Genomic DNA, 21424 nt, shown 5'->3' with positions numbered 1-21424 from the left:
CTTCCTTCAGATTGGTCTCCCCTCACCTTTTACTTTTCAAATCTGTATCTTGCACAGGTTTGTTGTCATACATATGTACTTCTCCTAAATGCCTTCATGTATCCAAGCAAAATGCTTGCTGTATCCTTTCAAAATTATTTTTTTTGTCCTTTCTTCATGTCACCATCCTTAGGAAATTCACTGAACTCTCAGCAGTCTCTTTTCAAATCTCTCCAGAATCTCAAGTCTTGTGTAGGACCATCAGTGCCCTCCCCTTAGTGCCAGCAAGCTTAGCACCCCTTTGCTAATACCTTTGCTTGTGCAGAGGTTTAGTAACTAAGTATATGTTAACAATATGTCGATAAATATAAGTTAATTGTCATAAAAACATAGCTGAAAGTATTTAATAGGTACTTCAATGTGATATGGTATAAAAGCATGTTAAACTCTGGGTCATGAAAATTTGTTCCTCCTCCTCTCCCCACCTACTACTTTTTACATCTCTATTTGAAAAGTGGAACTCAGACTTTCTTAAACTATAAATATGGCTGAATGTCTGACTGGAACCTGCAGTAGAAATAATAATTTATTGCCTCACTTTAGGATAGATGTAAGGTGGCAAAGCTTACCTGTGTAATGCAAAACCTATTGAAGTTCAGTCTGAGATGTGCTCCTGGCTCTTCTGAGCTTTTGAAAGCCCACCCAGGTGCTCACCAAAGTATCACAGAGGCATAAGAGGAGAGGCTGAGTCCTGCAGAGCTGATACTCTCCGTCGCTGCAGGTGTGACTGTTGCCAGGCTGCTTCTTGTTAGCTCTGAACAAGGAAAAGCCAAAATCTCCTTATTTTTCAGATTGCAAAATCTCTGCTATCTAGATGTTGGGCAGGGACAAAAGTTGTTCATTTGAATACAGAAGTTCACAGCAGAACCAGATGCATCTTTAAGGGGAGAGAACAAGAGCAGGCAATGACACTGCCTCTTCACATGAAACAGAGCACCTGTGCCATAGGGGCAGCTCTAAGCGCAGGATTTAGAGCCTCCTTGGAAATACCCCTGTAAACCTAACTGTTATTTCTAAGATCAGAAGAGTTACAGTGGTGAGATCATGGGTTATTTTCAATAGCATGTGATTTATCTCCCATTTCCCTTGTGATAGGCAGTATCCTTAGAGGAGCAGCAATTGAGTCCGTTATTCTCATGACTAATGGGATATGAGCACCCTTGCAAGTTCACATCAGCTGAGAGGAGCAGGAAAGCGAGAGGTATCTGGATTAGAGGGATGCACTCCAAATATTTAAATAGAGAGAGCTAATAGAGACAGCAAAGCAAACACTGTGGGCAAAGAATAACCTCTCACACTGAATGTGATTCAGTGAGTGATGGGGTAAATTCTGCCTTTTAAATGTGCTCTGTGCTCACTTTCCCTTCTCCTTGCCCCCACGCTTGTACCTCCTCGGTGAAGTCTGTGCTGGGACAGCAGACAGCAGCCTGTCGGGAGCCCTGTATAGCGACAGCATTTGCACGGTGGTATTTGTACAGGAAAGTTGCATCTTATCCTGCTTTTTAATTGGATGGACTAACTCATTACAGTTTTTGGTAATGTTAAGCAAATCTGTTTACTTGGATGAAAATGGGGCTGAGCAGCTTTTCTTTAGAGAGATTGAATCTAAGCATTAACATACAGAAACATTTCTGTCATGTGTGGTTAGCTCTCTTAGAAGGGCTGCCTTTTCAGGAAGTAAATATAATCATTTTTCATGCATCCGTCTAAAGATTTAACCACTGGTAGCATGCTTTCAGACTAAAAGCTATTAGAATAGATTTGGAGTGAAAATGTTTGAAATGGCTGATGGAGTTTGAACTCCATTTTCAAATACTAAACTCACTGTGTCGGTGGAAAGTAGACACTGTCCGAAAACATTATTCTTAATTGTTGATAAGGAACAATATTAACTTGTGGCTTTCACGGTAGAAAGTGGGTGCAGCAAGAGAGGGTGCTTAATTAAATTGCACCTTATAACTAATCAAACACCTGGGGCCAGCAGTTTATGCAAATTAGCCTGGCTGAATGCCAGAAATCATTGTTGGATATAGGATATTTATATCAAATAGATGAAAAAAATAATTCAGAATTATGGAATTTAATGTTTTAGGCTGATACCTGCATTATTTGATTATCACAATTTGCATGCACAAATGAGAAGATAGTTGGCCTCTGATGTGAACAGAGAATTGCTATGATTGCCTAAGCATTAGAAAATTAGCCTGCATTCAAAGCACGTCTATAAATGCTGAATTCTATAAATGAGGGGGTTTTTTTTGATAACCCTTTCAGAAGCACTTAGTCTGTTGTTGAAATTTAGTCGTTTTCACCAAAACCTTTTTAATTCAGAATACGTGCTATGCCTGATCAGCCTTTAAGAGCATTTAACTTTGGAAGTAATCAGCTATGAGCAGGAAGTGTTTTTGTGGCAAGACTTTTGCAGCTAAGTGGTGGTTGAACATAACTAATTCTCAGAAAGGAAGTGCTTTGTAGTTTTTAAAACAAGTTTAAATATAACAATACACCAGATTTTTCACGTCCCAATTCTATGTAAATAAACTTGTGATATTCTTTGGCACAGTTTGCAAGCACGACAAGCCCGATGTTACCCGATTTCTCTGTTTTGCCCAGCTATGTTTCTTGCTCTCAAGTGCAGTCTTGTTGAGAAGGAAAGTGGGGGAGCGTACCACAGGCAAAATAGGGGGCCTGAGTTATGTGTCCTGCTGAGCTACAGTCTTTAACAAGCTGTGTAAGGGGAGGGAGGCACAGTGACCCCATGAAGGCAAATGTTAGCTGTCTTGGTCAGTGTGTTGATATCAGTTGACAAGAAGCATTGTATTAGGTAAAAAAATTTGACTTACTATATGTCTTAACTAAAAAAAAAAAAAAAATTGGAAACTCTCTTCTGTGTAATACCTGGGGCAGGTAAGTTTTTTGTTATGGGCAGCAGAAGAGGTTGTTGGTCTCTCTGCAGCTTAGTCACCATCCCCACAGGGTCACTATGAGCTACAGAGTGCGTCACATGTCTCTTCTCTTCCGGCCTCCCATTCTTCCTTAGCCTGGAAACAGCAGCTGGTCTTCAGCAGTGGTGATATCATGGAAGGACGGTGTGCAGGCTTTGTGCCTGCTGGCGCTGCGGCCCCGGGAAGAGCTCTGTATGGTGGGCCTCAGGGGCATCTGTGGGGTTTCAGCTGTGCTCAGGGATTGCATCTTCTCAGGGACACTTGAAAAAAGGGACTTAAAATGTCCTATGTGTGAAGTAAAAGTAATGAAGCACGTTGTAGAGACTGTGGGTACTGCTGGGAAGCCCCTAAGCAACCAAGGATTCAGACATCTTCACTATTACTAAATGTGGCCTGAAAATTCATACTTCTCCATCTGCTGTCTCTTTTACTCATAGACTAAAGGATTGTGTAAGGCTCCAGTGCACACAGGCTTTGGTAACGCAGCTGGGTGGATCCCAGGAACCTGCATTTAGGGAACTGCTCTTAGTTTGTCAGGACAGGGGGTTTTTCACCTTGTGGTGTCTACGAGGCACCATCGTTATTTTTGGGAGCCAAAGTGTTTTAATCACAATATATCCTGAGCTATCCAGCTGAAACAGAAAAAGTTTGGGGAATCCCATGACGTTTGCATCTGCCTGAGTGATAGATGCCTTTCTTTCATAATTACTTACATGGAAAGTGATGGGGAGGAATCAGTGTGGTCGGTGTAAGCTGTAAGGAAAAATGCAGTCAATAATATACAGGCAATTGTCACGTAGAGTCTGGGTGCTTCAATTAGTAGAGAAAAAATGTCACTTTTTTAGTTTGAGACTGGGGATTGGGAGGAGATCCTCCAGGGGCACAGTAGATATTGCAGGCAGCTTCATGGTATTACTAAGTAGTGGTGCTTCATACTAAACCAGTTGTATGCCATATGGAAATCGTGCCTTTCTGTAATGGAAGTGAAAACGAGCTTGGGAGATCAGATTAGTCTTGATTTCAGTCCTTCATTGTCTTGAGTGGTAGAGTTACTCCATAGTAACTGAGAGCATAATCTGGTCTGCTGGGGTTTGAGTTTGTTTGTTTTTCCCTCTTATGGCAGAGAAGATGGGTGAGCCAGATCCATGGAGTAATTCAAAATACCTCAAAGCTTCCTCTCATGTGACTTTTGCAAAGTGTCTGCCTTGCCTGACCTCAGCATGGAGGCCCTGGGTCACAGAGAGGAGCACTGCTGGTGGCCCTGGCCTCTCGTTAGCCTGCTGGGAACTAAGGGAAGCTTGGCTCCTTATGGAGACCTTCTGGAGATCCACTTCTCTGTGTGGTTTCCTGCTGTGGGGCCTGACAAGCCAGCTCAGTCAGGAGCTACTTTCAAAAAAATGGCTTAATTTGTGCAGTGTCTGTTGAGTCTGAAAGGAGGTTGCAGGAAGCATCAGGAGTCCCACGTCAATCCTGCTCTGCTCTCTGCACCCACAGATGGAAATGCCTCACTGAGAAGCTGTTGCCTGGTTCCACTTGCTTTCCGACCATCGAGCTGTCCTGTGGCAGTCCTTTTGTACCTTATTGGGAAGGCTCTCTGCTCCTTTCTTCTCCTTCCAAAAGAGTCCAAGCTTTTCGTTCTGTTTGCTGAAAAGACATGAGGTGCAGAAGGGAAGTGGAGGAAGCAAGTAACGCTGTTGGATTTGGCGTATATTTCTGGGGGAGGATCTAAGGAAAACTTGATGACTTTTTTTATCAGAAACCTCAGAGACTGAAGCAAGTTTGCTTGGAACAACTTTGTTCTCAGAAATCTATTTGAATGGTGCTCTTGTTTGTAATTAATGCTTTAGCTGATAGTATTGAATAGCGTGTGTGGGCAGGAGCTGGGTTGTATTTGTTGGTGTGCGTGTGTGTTGGCTGCATGACAAATTGAAAAATGCAAGCCATAATAATAAGGTTCTTAACCTCTTCGTGAGACAAAACTGCTGTTCTGTCACTCTGACTAATTTGCTCTTTTTTTTCTGTTTATTGTCAGACAGACACAATTTCACTGGAAATCAGGACGCTGTATCCTTCTGTACCTGAAGATGCAGAACAAAAAGCAGAAAATTTATTTGTTAAAGAGGTAAATATCTAGTGTGTGTATCCTTTAATTTTAAATAAAACCAAGGGTTTGGGCAAGGCTTGCTATGATTATAATGAACATCTTTTTTCTTTTAATATTTTTTAGGTGATTTGAATCAGGTTTGAATTTTGGAGGCCAGAAGGAGGGGGAGGGTTAACGGCATACCTATAGGTGCCTATTCTGAGATGTTTGTATCTAGAAAAATTGCACATGAACTGAATCAGCCTTTCATTCTTCTGTTTTCCTGCTGCATTCCTTCTCACTAATTAGTCCACTGATATTGATGTTGGTATTTTTACACGAGTGCTAATCATTGGTGATCTGAATGTGGTTTGCACTTTGAAAATACTGATATCTTTCCAAAAAAGATAACTATCTGTCGCTGGTTTAGACTGTTAGAGTTATTACAAGGTATGTACCTTATTCTGAGTAGTTGCACTGTGAAGGATGTGTAGGGGATTATATTTATTGTCAGTGTTTAGACTCTTCTACCTTTATAGTAGAAAGTCGAGCAAAGTTCTTCCATGGCAGTTAGAGAGCCTTACCAGGAGTGATTAATTGCTCTACCTTTAAAAAACCTATAGTTTTATAGGAGAAGATTGCTCTTCCTGCTGCCTCAGGGGATATTTCAGGTTGTCACTGGTTTTATCACTTTGAAGGACATTGGAGGTGCTGGCTGCAGTGTTCAAAGGATTTCACTTTAGATGGCTCCCTGAAGCTTCCCCATCTTTCTTTCACTAGAAGTGTAAAGTACAGCTCATCATTTGCGTTAACAAAACATATTTATGAAACCAAGTTTTCAGCCAGCTTCTATAAGGGATTTAACTCCAAGCACTTATAATTAGCCCACAATGTGTGTGTTCTCTGCCTTTTTCTTCTACAGATTGGGATTTCTCACACCTGGGTTCCTGGTTTGAATGAGTATGGGCTATTTCATGTGCACTATAACTGCAAGATAATTTGTGGAAGAAAAGTCAGTGACAGACAAACACCGGGATGAGAAAAAATAAAATTCAAGATTAGGCAGAAATGTGGCTGCTGAATTGTATGCAACATGACATTTTACAGGCTGGCCCTATTTCTCTCCAGCAGGTCTAGACAGAGCAATAACAACTTATTGCCAGCTCAAATTGCCTGAACTTTGCCATCTGTCTTAATCTGACAGTAGGGTTAAAAGATAGCATAGCTTGTGGAATTATCTATCTTCCCAGAAGCCTCATTGCCCTTTCAGCACTTTGGGGTCTGCTTTTTATTTTAAGGTTCCACAAGTTGCAAGGCCAGCACTGCGCTCATGGTTTTGCAGAGAAAGTGGTGGGTCTAAAAATGGAACATAGTACACAGTGTCTGGGAATCATTACAGCTGAGTACTCCAAGGGGATACTAAAGACAACCTGGTAAAATACATACTGTGCACATCTATTAGCTTTCTCTGCAATACCAGTGAGCCAAGGGGAGGGGGAGAGAGGAGCAAAGCAGTGGAAAAAAACAATACTACAGTGCTAAGTCTGTGCATGGAATCGTAGCAGGATAAGACCCTCTTTTAAAGTACTAACGCATATGTTCCACTTTGCTACAAAGCCAAAAGCTATATATAAAATAAATTAAGCTCCAGGAAGAGGATGGTTTCTAGTCCAAAATTTAGCAAAACTGAGCCTGAAGTGCTATGAAGATCTGTGATTGTAGTCCACTGTAGCAATTGCACGCGTCTCTACTGACCCAGCAGCAGTCTCTTGTGTTCCAGGCTGGTGTTCAGTGCTTCTGGATAGATGGACAGGGATGGAGTTTGTGACCTTCACTTTTTTTGGAGCTGTGAAAAAGCCAACACTTTACTCAGTGAAGGAGTCTTCTCTTTCTTCAAATATACTCTATCATCGTGAACAGTGAAGGCATCCATCTTGAACATACTTGACTATCTGTTGGTCAGCTGGACTTGTTACAACTCAGGATCAAATATCTAATTGCTGATCAGACTGTTGGGGCAGCTATACAAAGGCAATGTACAGCTTCATCTCACTGAAGCCTTTTTGGTGTTCCTCGTAAGTGGTAACAGCTATCACTGACTGTTAGTATATATTACGCTATCTCAGTAGTTTAGCAAGTTGTGACACGAAGACATGGAGCAAATCAGTTAACTACAAATGAAGGGTCTACTGTGGAAGGCGAAACTTTTGCTTCCTATGGCGCAGCGTGAGGACATGGTACTGGAACTATTTCAAGAGCTCAGATCCGTGATCTCCTGTCTCATCCTTCTAGGCATTTGGTGTTGTTCAGGTGGCCTTGTCTATAAGGTACTGCTAGGTCATTTAAAAGGGTGGTCAGAAGTCTGTGATAATGCCTTAAAACCCTGTCTGTCTCTTCCTGGGTGTTTGTTTCCTACGGTGACAGCAGGGAGGCTTTACTTCCACCTCTAGCTCTTTCCCTTCAATGATCAGGGTTTTTTCGCCAGCCCTTACCAAAATCCATCCATATGACAGCCTGGGGATTTTGATCAGATTCCCTTTGCTCAAGTAATTGTAAACAGGACTTACAGGCATACCAGGATGAGTTGATTTCCTGTGCAATATTGGTTTGTGGATGCAAAAGAGCCGACAGGCCAGATGAAGAAAGATGAGGCTGATGTTGCTGAGGAGAGCTTTCAGTATGGATAGCATATGATGCTGTCCACGTGTACTGGAAGGTTTGTGCCTCTAGTTGTCTCATTTAGTTCTCTTAATACTGCTTTTAGATTTCTCAGTAACCAGAAACTTTCACTGTTGGTGATGTTCAGATGTTATGGTAATAGGTGAGGCAGAAGAATTTAATTTAAATAATAGGTCTAATCTTCTTTCTGCTGAAACTGTAACATGAAAATTTAAAAAAAAAAATTAAAGTGACTTGAATAAATAAAAAGTCCTTTGATAATTAAATATTTTCTGTAGGATGCAAAGAGAATAAATATTTTACATTTTATGATTGATTAATATCTGAGTACCTTTATTTAGAATATACCTAATAACTAGGTATATTCTAAAGGTAATACTTTGTGAATCGATCATTCCTGTACCTGTAGTTGCCTTAGGATATTTTCCTTGTGGATTTTTCCACTTTTCTTAGGCAGGAGGAGCTTGAATAACTAAATTAGGTTCCAAGAAAAGAGAAGTTTCCAGAACTTTTAAAGCCAGAATAAAATTGTCTTCAGTGTTTATTTCTTCTAAGTATTCCTGACTTCCTTGAATTCTGTACTGTACCTTGCTGTTTCCTCCCAAATTCTGAATTTTCTCACTCCTCACAGTCTGCTACATGTATTTATGCCAGTCAGCATTGTCCTCGTGGTCCATAATTTTGGCAAATAGAAACATTCACTCCACAAGAAACAAAAATAAAATTCTTCCTTTTAGACAGTGAAAACATTCCTAATATCACCTTTTCTGACTCTGTATTCCTGAATGTGCAGATCAAATGGCAATCCTTGGGATTTTTCCCCACATTTCTTTCAGAAATATAAAGGGATAGTGCATTTTGCAATTCAAAGTTCTGTTTAGTTTGAGGAACTTAAGCTAATTGCAACATATTTAATCCCATATTGATTTGCATCCAGTCAGTATTTTCAGAAAGCATGCACGCACGTGTACACACACACACACTGTCTGTGTATCTGTATGAACGAAATTTTAGGTATATATGGAAAAAAAATCCAGAAAGTAAATAAGTGTTATCTGCGAACTGTCCTTTCTTAAATGACTTTAAGGCAGATCATCCCTCCAAAAATGAAAGGTGCTGCTTGAACATGTTTTTGGGAAGCACGTTTGCGGAGGGGCTGGCCCCGTGGATGAGGAGGGGTGTGCCGGGAGCTGCGCAGGGGCGGAAGGAGGACGGAGCAGCTTGCTGCAGATGCTTCCCCGGGTTATGCAGTGTCATTGTGGAAGATAAGCCCAGAGGGGCATTTGGGAAGCTGTCTTATCCCTCCCTCCAGGTAGAGCAGGTTCCTCCTGACCCATCGTGATCCAGCGGTAGTGGCTGCTGCAGGAAAGGTTCCTTTGGTGACCTGCTGGGCCGCGGATCAGCTCACAAGTGCTGTCACTGGTGGTCTCATCCGTGTTCCTGCAAAGGTGCTGGAGTTCACACTGTGTTCGTAAAACCCCGTTGCTGCCATCGTTCTGTGCACTAATTACTGGTCACTGAGGTAGATTGCCTGTTGTCATGTAGATGTGCTGATTTGGGGCTTGTTAGTGTTACGACAGGGCCAGCTTGCGTAGGTTCCACTCAGGCCTGTCTCCTTCAGAAGTCTGCTGGCACTCTTGAGCTGTGTTTGAGCATGCTTGTAGCTTTAAAAGTCATTGTAGACCCAATTGCTTCTTTCGAATCACAGCCATGTAGGCAGTAGTCATCTTAGCGACCTGTTGGAAAAAGCCTGGGAACTGAGTGGCATGTGTGAGCTGACTGTGTCCTGCCTGCGACATCCGGAATCTGCCAGGGCATTGAGTGAGGAGTCTGAGGTAAACCCAGAATGGAGTATACTGACAGCACTCTGCACATGCAGCATGGCTTAAACCTGTTTAGTGACTATATCTGATGTCAAATTGTGGTGGTTTAACTCATGGAAATGACTCATAAAGATGAGGACAATGAAGAAACGAGCTTGCTGGGGAGAGCTGTTGAGACTGGGGTGTTGGCTGCTTTTCATTTCTGTGTGTGACTGTAGTCCTTGCACTTCATCCTTAGAGCAGTAGGGACCGTGCTGGCTGAAAAGCACTACATCAAAATGAAATAACAGTGTAAGAATATTGAAGTTTCATTTGACAGATGCTCTAGTTCATTTTGTCTGTTATAGTACAGTATTCATGTGGATACCTCTTAACTTCCCTGATACAAAAGTTGGAGTTGTCACTTGTAGTAAGGTTTTAGAGCCCTCGCCATTCATCTAGGGGATTTTTTTATTTGAGATTTTGCAGGTTGTGTCTACAGGATCTGTAGATAATTATTAAACAGGAGTTTTATTAATTATATTGTTAAAAGAGCCACAGCCTTCTGTATAACTACTGAAAACAGTTGTGTGTCCGTACAGTTGATTTCTGAGGCTTTTTTATTTACAGGTTAATCTTCATTGCTGTTATGTATTTCAGACTGAAATTAAAATGGGAACTGCTGTTGATAAATGTAACAAAGAAAGTTTTATTATTGCTCATCACAGTGTAGATTTCCCCAACTTCAAAATCTAAGTGCTTTCAGTACTTTAAGAACTGGAGTGTCAAAACAATGACATACGTTATTGACAGTGTCCTGGTTCTGGCAAAACCTTGCCACACAAACCCAACACAGACAGACAGTGGGTCTTTTGATAGCACAAGACGTAAATACTTTTTAAAGATGTTTAATACTTTAAAATAATAGTGTGGTTTAATGTTGTTTAATGTTAAAGGCACATGGAAAATAAGGAGGTGATTGGTGACAGCCAAAATGGCTTCACCAGGGGCAAATTGTGCCTGACAAACTTGGTGGCCTTCTATCATGGGGTTACAGCGTCAGTGGATAAGGGAAGGGCAACTGGCATCATCTACCTGGACTCGTGCAAGGCATTTGACACTGTCCCGCACAACATCCTTGTCTCTAAATTGGAGAGACAGGGATTCGATGGATGGACCACTCGGTGGATAAGGAATTGGCTGGATGGTCGCTCTCAAAGAGTTGTGGTCAACGGCTCAATGTCCAAGTGGAGGACGGTGACAGGTGGTGTTCCTCAGGGGTCAGTACCTGGACCGGCACTGTTCAACATCTTTGTCGGTGACACGGACAGTGGGATCGAGCGCACCCTCAGCAAGTTTGCCAACGACACCAAGCCGTGTGGTGTGGTCGACACGCTGGAGGGAAGGGGTGCCATCCAGAGGGACCTTGACAGGCTGGAGAGGTGGGCCCGTGCGAACCGCATGAAGTTCAACAAGGCCAAGTGCAAGGTCCTGCACGTGGGTCGGCGCAATCCCAAGCACGACTGTAGGCTGGGCGAGGAATGGATTGAAAGCAGCCCTGAGGAGAAGGACTTGGGGGTATTGATTGATGAGAAGCTCAACATGAGCCGGCAGTGTGTGCTTGCAGCCCAGAAAGCCAACCATGTCCTGGGCTGCCTCAAAAGAGATGTGACCAGCAGGTTGAGGGAGGTGATCCTGCCCCTCTACTCGGCTCTTGTGAGACCCCACCTGGAGTACTGCGTCCAGCTCTGGGGGCCCCAGTACAGGAGAGACATGGAGCTGTTGGAGCGAGTCTGGAGGAGGCCACGAAGCTGACTGGAGGGCGGAGCACCTCTCCTATGAGGACAGGCGGAGAGAGTTGGGATTGTTCAACCTGGAGAAAAGGCGGCTCCGGGGAGATCTAATTGTGGCCTTCCAGTACCTGAAGGGGCCTACAGGAAAGCTGGTGAGGGACTGTTTATCAGGGAGTGTAGTGACAGGACAAGGGGGAATGGGTTTAAGCTGAAGGAGGGTCAATTTAGATTACATGTTAGAAAGAAATTCTTTACTGTGAGAATGGTGAGGCACTGGAACAGGTTGCCCAGAGAGGTTGTGGATGCCCCATCCCTGGAAGTGTTCAAGGCCAGGTTGGATGAGGCTTTGGCCAACGTGGTCTAGTGGAGGGTGTCCCTGCCCATGGCAGGGGGTTGGAACTAGATGTTCTCTGAGGTCCCTTCCAACCCAAACCATTCTATGATTTTATGTTTTGGTTTGTTACACTGCTGTGTCACTGGACTTTACTATATGTGTGAGCTGTGTTAATTTGGAAACAGCTTTGAGAGCCCCCAAATGAAAATACAGGTTGCTAGCAGCTCGTCGTGACGCTGCCATGCTTGTTGCAGACCTAAGGGAGCAGAGGTAGGCATGGGTGGAGGGCTGAATTTCAAGCCAGGGTGATCATGCGCTGCCTTCCACCTTCCCAAATCCCTGTGCGCTGCCTTTGGTTGTTGCAGCAGAGGTCATTGGAGGTAGAAGCGGTTGGGAAGGGTTTATGAGCAGTACCATGCATGTCCCTGGTCATGGGGCAGAGCACAGAGTCACCTCTGCAGCTTCCCCTTTAGCACTGTGGCCACATCCAGCTCTGGAACATCTTTGCTTTCTGTTTCCAAGCCTTGCATGGGCTTGCCCTTCCCTGTTCAACATCTCCTGCTTTCCACCTCAGAAACAGCTGCTCTTGAAGGGTGAGTGAGGTGGAAGGGTTGGTCTGTGCGTGCAGTTTCTCTGCAAGAAGCCCAGTTGTTCCACGAATCACTTTTATTATATGTGCATCTGTATTTCCAAAGACCACATACCTAGTGCTATCTTAGAGAGAATATAAGCAGAGGAGTTGCTTTCAGATGTTTCAAGGTGTTTGCTTCCTTTGTGTTTCTCTCACTTCCCATTCTCTTTTCTTCTTTTTTCTCCAAAAGATTAATTTGCATTGCAGTGTAAATCTTTTTTTAAGTGCCTCTCTCACTGTGGTAGCCATCATACTGTTAGTACCAGAACCAGAGCTAAGAAGTTACAGGTGGAAAAAGCTTGCAGGATTCTCTCTCTAAGGAAAAATTAGGCCAGCTGGGCAACAAGAAAAAAGAAAAAAGGAAAGAAATGACCTGAATTTGATAGGGCCCTTGGGAATGGGTTGTGCAGCCTGCCTGGTCAACAATGCAATAGGAAAGTTCATGCAAATGTGTGCCAACCCTCCCACGTCCCAAAGTTTCCATTTCTCCATCTATATTTTTCCTCCCCCGCAGTCCACTTGAGCTCAACAACCCCTGCACTGGTGCCTCTGCTCTTTGCCAGGAACAGTAGGATCCAGCTTAGGCCTCTTGATGAAATCTCTGCCTCTAGAAAGGTTTTTTCTTGCTCCTCAAATCAGGTTTGCAGGTATTTTGCCTCATTGCTAAAATTCAATTTCTAATAATAATTTCCCATTAAAAATTAAAATCATTAAAAGTTAGTACAATCAGCAGAAGTATTTGATTTTTAGTTGGGATATTCTGAAGAGAAAATGCTGTAACTTTTGGGCATTTTTTTAAACTCGATCTATTTTACAGATGAACAGCCACAACAAGCTAGTTCAGGAACAGTGTTAGCTGTTGCACTGAATTGGCTTGCCTTTTGTGAATTTACTGAATGATTCCTGAATGTGCTGCTTGTCCCCTTTGATTTTTATTTTGATTAGCTTTTTCTTGGAGGAGCACAATAAACCTTTATAGTTATAAGCTAAAATACTGTGGCTTGTTCTATATGTTATTCGCAACTGGTTTTTTGGACACATCAGCCTATAATCTTTGCAATAAAAGCCTGTGTTGAGAATTCTCTGTGGGCTTTAATTGCATCTGTTAAGTAGAATAGTTAGTAATGAAAATACCACGGGGAAAAAGTGGTCCTTTCTGTAGAAGGTTCAGTTGGTTTACGTTTGCCAAGTAGAGAGCAAGTGAAGTGTGAATTGGAGGGTCTGTGCTCATCCTCGCAACGTTCAGTGAATGAGCTTTTCATTGGCTCGTGTAGAACAGAGTATATGTTGCTTTTGTAAGAGAATTCTTATAGCCCAGGTGACTATCAAATAGTTTTAACTAAAGTGTAGCTCACACAAATACAAGAGTGACCAAATTGTTCTTATGAAGATTCACAAAACAGAAAGGTTGTTTTGGGCTGTTTTGTTGCTGTTTTTCTCTATTCAAAGGGAAAGTGCGAACAGTGGTGTAGGAACATGGTAGTCGGGGGTAGACTTTGGACCCGACCCTGCAAGGTGCAGAGTTAGTCAGTTATAATGCTGTAGTATTATGTTCATTTTCAGAGAATAAGTGATTATTTTATAATGCCTAATGGTCACACTTCACTCTGCATCCTGTAAGGTAATGAGGGTTTTTGTCAGCCCAGAAAGTAGATGGTAGATCCACATGGAATGTGTTTACTGCAGACTGCCTTCAGTTGTGCTGAACTGCTCAGTTCAGTGTGGGAGAGAACTGCCTATAAATGTGCATTCACTTCCTTGCCGCCTTTTCCATACTCTAAAACAAATAAAGCTGACACAGAAGGCTGTGACCACACCCTGGATGACTTCTAAACTCATTTGTGGCTACATACTCTGCAAGTTTTACACAAGATTTAAAAAGGAGACTTGTTAAGCTAGCGCTGGTAATTCAGAAAGCACCACCTTTAAGTTCTCACCCCATCTCGGTTTGTGCTCCAGCAGCCCGATAATGCCCTCCCTGTCCCTGTGAGGCAGAGGCCGCTGTGCAAGCGATGGCTCCCATGGGAGCTTCACAAGAGGCTGGCAGGGAAGAGAGGGAATACTTCTGGTTGGAGGAGTGCTAACTTATCCCGTCCCTCTGTTGCCTTTTCTTCCACTTTCTCTGTGTAGCTTTTGATATTTACATGTCTTTGATCTGTCCTTCATTCCATTCTCTTTGTTTCCTGGAGTCTCATCCTTCCCATGCCTTTCTGTGAGACCGTCTTTCCTGTTCCCACCTCAGATACCTTTCAGTGCTGCTGCTTTCTCTGTTTTAGATCTCCACCGTTTTCCTTCCTGACGTGCCTCCTTTTCCCTGTGGTCTTGGGCAGCAGCCTCTGCTGTTAGGTTTTAGGCTCGATCCCTCTCTTTCTCCCTGTCCATCTCACGTGGGCTGGGGCAAACGTTCAGGTGGAGTGTGGGGAGAAAGTAATACAATACTGGGGTAAATTCTTCAGCATACTATAAAAGTATCAGTGTGCATTTTACACTCTCTAGCAAGAATCACTGGAAATAGTGACATTGTGTCATTTTTCTTGTTGTAGATGTGTACCTTATCAATAAAATAACTGTACATATTTCATGCATCTTGTCGCCTTTAAAAGTGTCATGTTGTGTTTAATTGCATTGATAAAAGTTCAACATCAAGTCAGTCGCAGTTATTCTGGTCTATTTGATAGCATAGCAAAGCCCTTCAGTATAGTCTTTATTCAGGTCTGGTTCCATTATTTAAGGGAGATTGATACATTAAGAACAATTTCAAAAGATGACTGCAAAACCAGCAAGAAGTTTCTTAGAAAATAAAAGATACAAGGAGATGACGACTGAGCCAATTCAGTGTGGAAGGGAAAATGAGACTCTGGTGAGAAATGATAGTCCTATTAATATATTCCTGAATGTTGTTAAGAGGTTAAAGATCAATCCTTAAGGGCAGAACAAGAAGTAGAGTGCTTGTGCAGCAACAAGGGGGAATAAAAGGAGTAGGGCAAATGTATTTACAATGGAAAGCTTAGGTAATGAAAAAGGATGCAAACAAAAAACGTGTGATTAATTTCCATGGAGAAAGTCAGGTCTAAACTAGGTAGTGTCTTTTGAGGCAGTAGCAATATAATTTAATGATTATTCCTATAGAGTAGATGAGAATCAGTAAAGCATGTTAAATTGCTATTAGCCCCCTCCTCCATCCTGTATGATTCAGTGTATTTAATTTAAAAGGGAAATTGTGCTTCAAAATGTGGAAACATATGACTGACTTTCCTTCAAGAACTGTGCACCCAGCTATAAAAGAGAAGAATATGTTCTCTAGCACAAAGGACTCCCTCAGATCTTTTGTAGTTCTCTAGCCTTCTTGAGTCTGAATAGTTGTAGTAATTCTATTGTTGTTGTTTGTGTTTTTTTCTTTAGGCTTGTAAATACTACAGTTCCCAGTGGCATGTTGTGAACTACAAATATGAACAGTATTCAGAAGACTTTCGACACTTACCACAGTAAGATCTAGCATAAGTTCTTTTTTACTTTTTCCTGTTAGGTTTGTGTCATTTTGCTGAGCTTTGTCCATATTTGCACTTCCCTTTATCTTATATGATCTGCTTGTTTTACTGTATTTATAGTGCCTTCAATTTTTAAAAAGGGGAAGAAAAGGTTCTTTAGCAAAAGTTCAAGACTCTGCAGAATTCACTAGTATCAACAAACTCTATTAGTGCTGATTCAAATCCTTAGAAGCATATTTGCGTATTCAAAGCACAGTTGATACAAGAAAGCTGGCTTTCCGTTATCCTTAATAATGCATAAATGTCACTCACCTTTAACTGGGATTAATTCTCCTTTCAGTTACCCTGTGTAACAGAGGAGTAGGATTTCACTTAGTGCTTTGTAGCTGCACCATCCAGAAGAATTGGGTGCAATGCGTACAGCACACACTGGTGCAGCACTGGTGATGTGAGGCTGCAGAAATGTGCAAGTGTCTGGGTAAGCGGGCATCCCTCCTGTGCTTGGAGGCAGTACATTAAAATCAGCATAAAGGTGCTGGGAGGAGAAGGAACAAGTTCCTTGAGTTGAATGGGAAGAAATTAAGAATTTGGTGCTCATTTCTTGCATGAGTTTCTACTCATACTCCTGTTCCTGGCAGGTTCGCATCCTGTATCCTGAGGACTGTTTTAGGGAGTAGTTAATGAAATCACTGAATGCCCAAATGAGCTGTGTTACTGCCTCCTTTCCTGGAATTCGAGGCATTAAAATCATGACACTGGATGAAAAAGGTTGTTACATGCACATAACACAGGAATAGGTGCTCCAGGCTTGGTGTGGATGGAAACTAGTACTAACGAAACATATTGCAAGAATCGATAAACTGATTCTTATGGTCCCTTGAGATGCTGTGTTCAGAGGATTTTGTGCTGCAAGCCTTCCCTCAGATCTGCATTCTCTCTTGTATGTTGGAATTCTTATGAACAGTGAATATGGTAGCACAAAAAGCCATTAAGAGCAGTTTTACAAAACAGAGATTATAAACATACCTTTTCTTAAGTACCCAGTGTACTGATTGTTTTAGAAAATTAATGCGTTTGGCGCTCAAGAAAAATGTTCACAGCACAGCAGTTTGCCATTTAACCTTAAGCATCTTCACTCTAATGAAACATGCATTTGGCAGATGTGGTTGCATCACTCTGCACAGAAGTACATTTTAGCTGATTATATACATTGTCTTCTGTGAAGGTTGTTTTAATATGGTGCTTAATATGATTTGCTTTCCTGAGTTCATGCTCCAGGGATGTTACTGTGCCTCACATAATACTTTTTTTCCCCCCTTGCATAGAGGATTATACTTGTTTTCTATCAGAACATAGCACTCAGGAATGGTTTGGATGCAGCACTGGTTGGTGTTTCAGAGCAAAGTTACGGGAGGAACGTTTATATTTTGTTTGCTGAAAGTTGCCATGGCTTTTGAGCTTAACATACTTTAAACAGAGCCGGTTTGGAGTCCACCTCATTTCATACCATCTCCAGCCTCTTCAACATCAATGGACCTTGATGTGCACATGTACGTTACAAAGTTCAGCGTTTTAGACTCAATCCCCTCATTAACAATCAAGTGCCTCGGTACATCCTTGTGGTAGTATTGCACCTCACTGTCAACTGCAGTTTTTTGTTTCATTTGTGCAAAACTGCTGTCGCACAATCAGAAATCTGAGCGTGTTGTTGTATCAATTCCTTTACAGGAAATCACGGTGTTGGGGAAGATTGAATGAGTGTTAAAGTGTTTAGCTCTGCATCATGAGAAAGGAACATCATTTACAATACCAGATCTAACTGTGGGTAAAGTGCTTCCATTCACTGAGGGTGCCCTGAACCCTCCTGTGGGCTTTAACATTTAGAAACACAGAAATTGAGACTCAGCAGCCTTCAGCAACACTGAAGGACTTCATACTTGTTTGCACGTGAGGCCACGCTGTGCTGTTTCACAGTCATACAACACGTCAAGTAATGGCTGCGTGGTGTAGCAGATTTTTATCAGATATCGAAGTTGTTCTTTCTGAATACTGACCCTTTCTGATTGGGAAGCAGCTGCAGCGTGATGCCGACCACCTGGGGCAGGCAGTGAGGACTCAACGTGTCCGTGGTGCAATTCCACTGAGGTAGTGCTGTGGCACCAGGGAAGAGCTCAACAACATGTGCACAACATGACCAAAATGTTTAGCAATTGTTTTAGTTTTTCTCTGAGTGTGTTCCTCCTTTGAGGCTTTTCTCAGGTCTTTCTACCCCTTAAATTCCTCTCTGTGAGCTCTCACTACCTCTTTTTACACCATTTTTCATGCTTTGTGCTGGTGTGTTCTTGCTTCTTGAGCAAGTGGTGTGTGCTGTGGTGGCAGTGTGTCTGGAACAGAAATAGTCATTAGCAAAGCTTTTACTATTGTTTATAGAAAACCTGGAACATTTGGTAGATATTTCAGATCTGGTCCCTTGGAATTCTGCATCTTTATAGGGTCTGAAGAGGCAGTAGGCAGAGAAAAAGAGGGGTATACCAAACTGGATCATGTCCTTACCAGCTTTATCTGCCTGCCCTAGGATGATGAGCAGCATGCCCAAAAGGATTCCCATCCAAGGAAGGGAAAAACTTCTGTGGAGAACGACAGAGAGGTCTGAGCGGATGAGTGCTCATGGGTGGTCAGTGAGATCTGACACCTGAAGCAGTAGTGGTCTGTCCTTTTCTGTCTTTCATAGCTCTGCTGAGAGGACAGGATTTCCTTCTTTCTAAGAAACTTACTGTATACCTAGGCTTGTGGAAGGGCTGTGGTTTAATGGAACAGGCTCCCACTCTGACCCTGGAGCAGCAGAGCGGTGCAGAGTTGCTGTGTCATATGGTGAGGGGCCGGCCCCGTGCTAATCCAGCAGATTTCTGACTCCTCCTTCCCCTTCCCAGTAGCATCAAGGTCGTTAGGGTTGGGGTTATTTTTTTCAGTAGCTGACTAACACCTCCTGTTACTGCTACAGATCTTCAAGCAAATGTGTGCGGTGGTGGTATCTGTCCGGGTGTGGCCAGAGAGCATTGGTCAGTCTGCCCACATGTCACCCCAAGAGCACTGCGGTGAACTTTTAGCTCTGAATGATGAATCAGCTGATAGAGTTTTTGTCTAAAAATGTGGAGGCTTGAATGGGTTTGTTTTTTTTTAAAGGTGGGCTTTGGCTTGAGATTTTTGGTTTGGGGTTCTTTTGGGTGAGAGGAAGTGTTTGTGTAAGAATTTTTAACAGCTGCCCTTGGTTGCATTGGAAAACCTGCAATGGGTTTCCATCACAAACATTCTGAACAGTAATGCATTTACAGATGTCAATAGAATACAAATGTTCCTTTTATTCAAAATATTGATCAGTTGTTTACATCAAACAAACACCAAGACTGGAACAAACTAAACCAGAGAAATAAAACACTCTTGTGTTCTGCGTGCACTTGGTTCTCCTGGCTTTTCTGAAATGCTGATTTTGGTTGTGGTGAGGTGTAGTCACATCATGAGAACACTGACTTTGAAATGGGGAAAGTGAGGAGGAGATAGGTATTGCTTATTGCTTCCTAATCTGTAACTTGTATATGAATTAATAGAAGATGAAAGGGTCAAAGTTACGACTTTTTTTTAATTTGTGACAGTTAACATTATGTGCTAGTGTGGGCTAAAGTTTGCTAAGTTAAGAGAGGAAACTAGCTTAGGAGTGTGTGGTTTCTCAACTTCTGTTTGGCTTTGCTTCCTTGCATGGTAGAGAGAAGTGTTGCTCTGTTCCCGTTCTCAGGCTGGGTAAATCAAAGTAGGTTCTGGAAAAGTCAGTCTTTCTGATAAATGATGGTTTTTAGCATGACAACTTTTGTAGGTTTTCATATGATGACTGAAGATTTCCAAGATAAAATTTGTAATCTTCAGGAATTTGAAAACACTGTTGGTATTTCTCAAGCCATAGAAAAATCTATTTTTTCTCCATTTAAAAATATCTTTGCATTTTTGTCATGTGTATTTGGCTGTTACTTAAGGTTTAATTCTGCAACATGTGAAGTACTCTGGGCCTAAGTACAATTATTTATGCATTTAAAATTAAGGAAGTGCTTAAGTGCTTTGTTTTTTCATATTCAGTTTTGGTTTAAAGTCCACAATATGAAGATCTTAAATGGCACCACATCAAAAAGATAACTATGTATTTTTAAAAATTACTTTAAAGCTGTGCTTATCATATTGAATAGTAAAAAAGATCTTAAAATATTAAAGAAATGTAAAAGCTTTAAGCTGAATAATCTAACGTTGTTCTTGGTTAGAAAAAGCTATTGAAGAGTTCAGTCTCATTCATCTGACAGCCTTAAATGGACATCTCTGGAAATTGCTTGGATTTTGTTGCCTGTGGTGTAAGAACAGTGAAGAGAACAAGAAGTGGTATTTCATCGTTTGTATAGAACTGTTGCAACTTCGTAGTGTTGTGGGGAAAAAAAAAAAAAGATACATGGGGCTTAAGAAAAAAAGCCGTATTTTGAAACTGTAGTGATTTTTAAAGGAGGTAATAGGATCACAGCAATAGGTTTACCGAAGATGCCATGGGGAGCTCAGGATGGTTGCCTCCCTGAAATAGCAGGTACATGATCATTTTAAAAAAATAAATAAATACTTTTTTCCTCCCCTCCTAGAAATGAATGTAGACCAGAGAAACTGCCGTCACATTCCTTTGAAATCGATCATGAAGATGTGGATAAGGATGAAGTATGTATTCTGGTTTTTGGTGGGTTTTTTCCCCCTGCAGAAGAATTATTTATTGCTTTAATATCAAGTAAAGAATGATAATGGCGGCTCATTATCTCCTATAAAATATTTCATATTTTAAATACCTCTGAAGAGAGTGGAACAGCTTTGTCTCTTATGTCATCATGTGCACAGCAAGCATATTAATAACATCCTGTTTTAAAAGGAATGAAAGGATGATTATTTGTTGTCAAGCAGATATTCATACATTACAGTTTTCTTTCATCTTAAAATTCAAAAAGCAAGTCCATGCAATATTAATCATGTTTTTCATACAGGATACAACATCCCACTCATCTTCAAAAGGTGGTGGAGGTGGAGGAGGAGGAGGGTTAGCAGCAGGAGTTTACAAGTCTGGATGGCTTTATAAAGGGAATTTCAACAGCACTGTAAACAATAGCATTACTGTTCGGGTAAGGGGACAGCATTATTCTGTCTTTATTCCAGTTGGATTTATCTCCGCCCACAGAGGCAGACTTGTTTGCCATTGTCATTTAGCTGTTTATGTCTCAGGTTTGATTACATTGCTTTCAATGATAGTAAAGTAATATTGCATTTGTCTGCAAAATAGTGTGATTGAAGTGCGTTTAGCAGTTGCCTATTATTTAAATCCTGCAAATAAAGTATCGGTTAAAATAATTTGCAGTACAGCAATTGTAATTCTTTATTTTTTCCTCCCACTTCAGTCATTCAAAAAGCGCTACTTCCAGCTGACGCAGTTGTCGGATAACTCATATATTATGAATTTTTATAAAGATGAAAAAATATCAAAGGAGCCAAAGGGATGTATTTTCTTGGATTCTTGTACAGGAGTCGTACAGGTAAGTTTCAATTTATTTCATTGTATTGTT

The 21424-nt window shown here is 41.7% G+C and overlaps 1 protein-coding gene across 10 annotated transcripts in view; it reads left to right on the top strand.

Annotated features, from left to right (window-relative positions):
- DOCK10 (dedicator of cytokinesis 10) overlaps nt 1-21424 on the top strand; it is a 162986-nt gene that overhangs the window by 64271 nt on the left and 77291 nt on the right. For all 10 annotated transcript variants that reach the window (XM_054835266.1, XM_054835264.1, XM_054835265.1 and 7 more), the window contains exons 3-7: nt 5017-5106; nt 15709-15791; nt 20462-20534; nt 20852-20986; nt 21260-21394. In XM_054835266.1, coding sequence (XP_054691241.1) covers nt 5017-5106; nt 15709-15791; nt 20462-20534; nt 20852-20986; nt 21260-21394 — 516 coding nt within the window. The remainder of the gene's footprint in view (nt 1-5016; nt 5107-15708; nt 15792-20461; nt 20535-20851; nt 20987-21259; nt 21395-21424) is intronic.

Source organism: Grus americana, chromosome 9 (assembly GCF_028858705.1).
Source record: "Grus americana isolate bGruAme1 chromosome 9, bGruAme1.mat, whole genome shotgun sequence".
Lineage (NCBI taxonomy): Eukaryota > Metazoa > Chordata > Aves > Gruiformes > Gruidae > Grus > Grus americana.
This window is presented reverse-complemented; position numbering and strand designations above follow the sequence as displayed.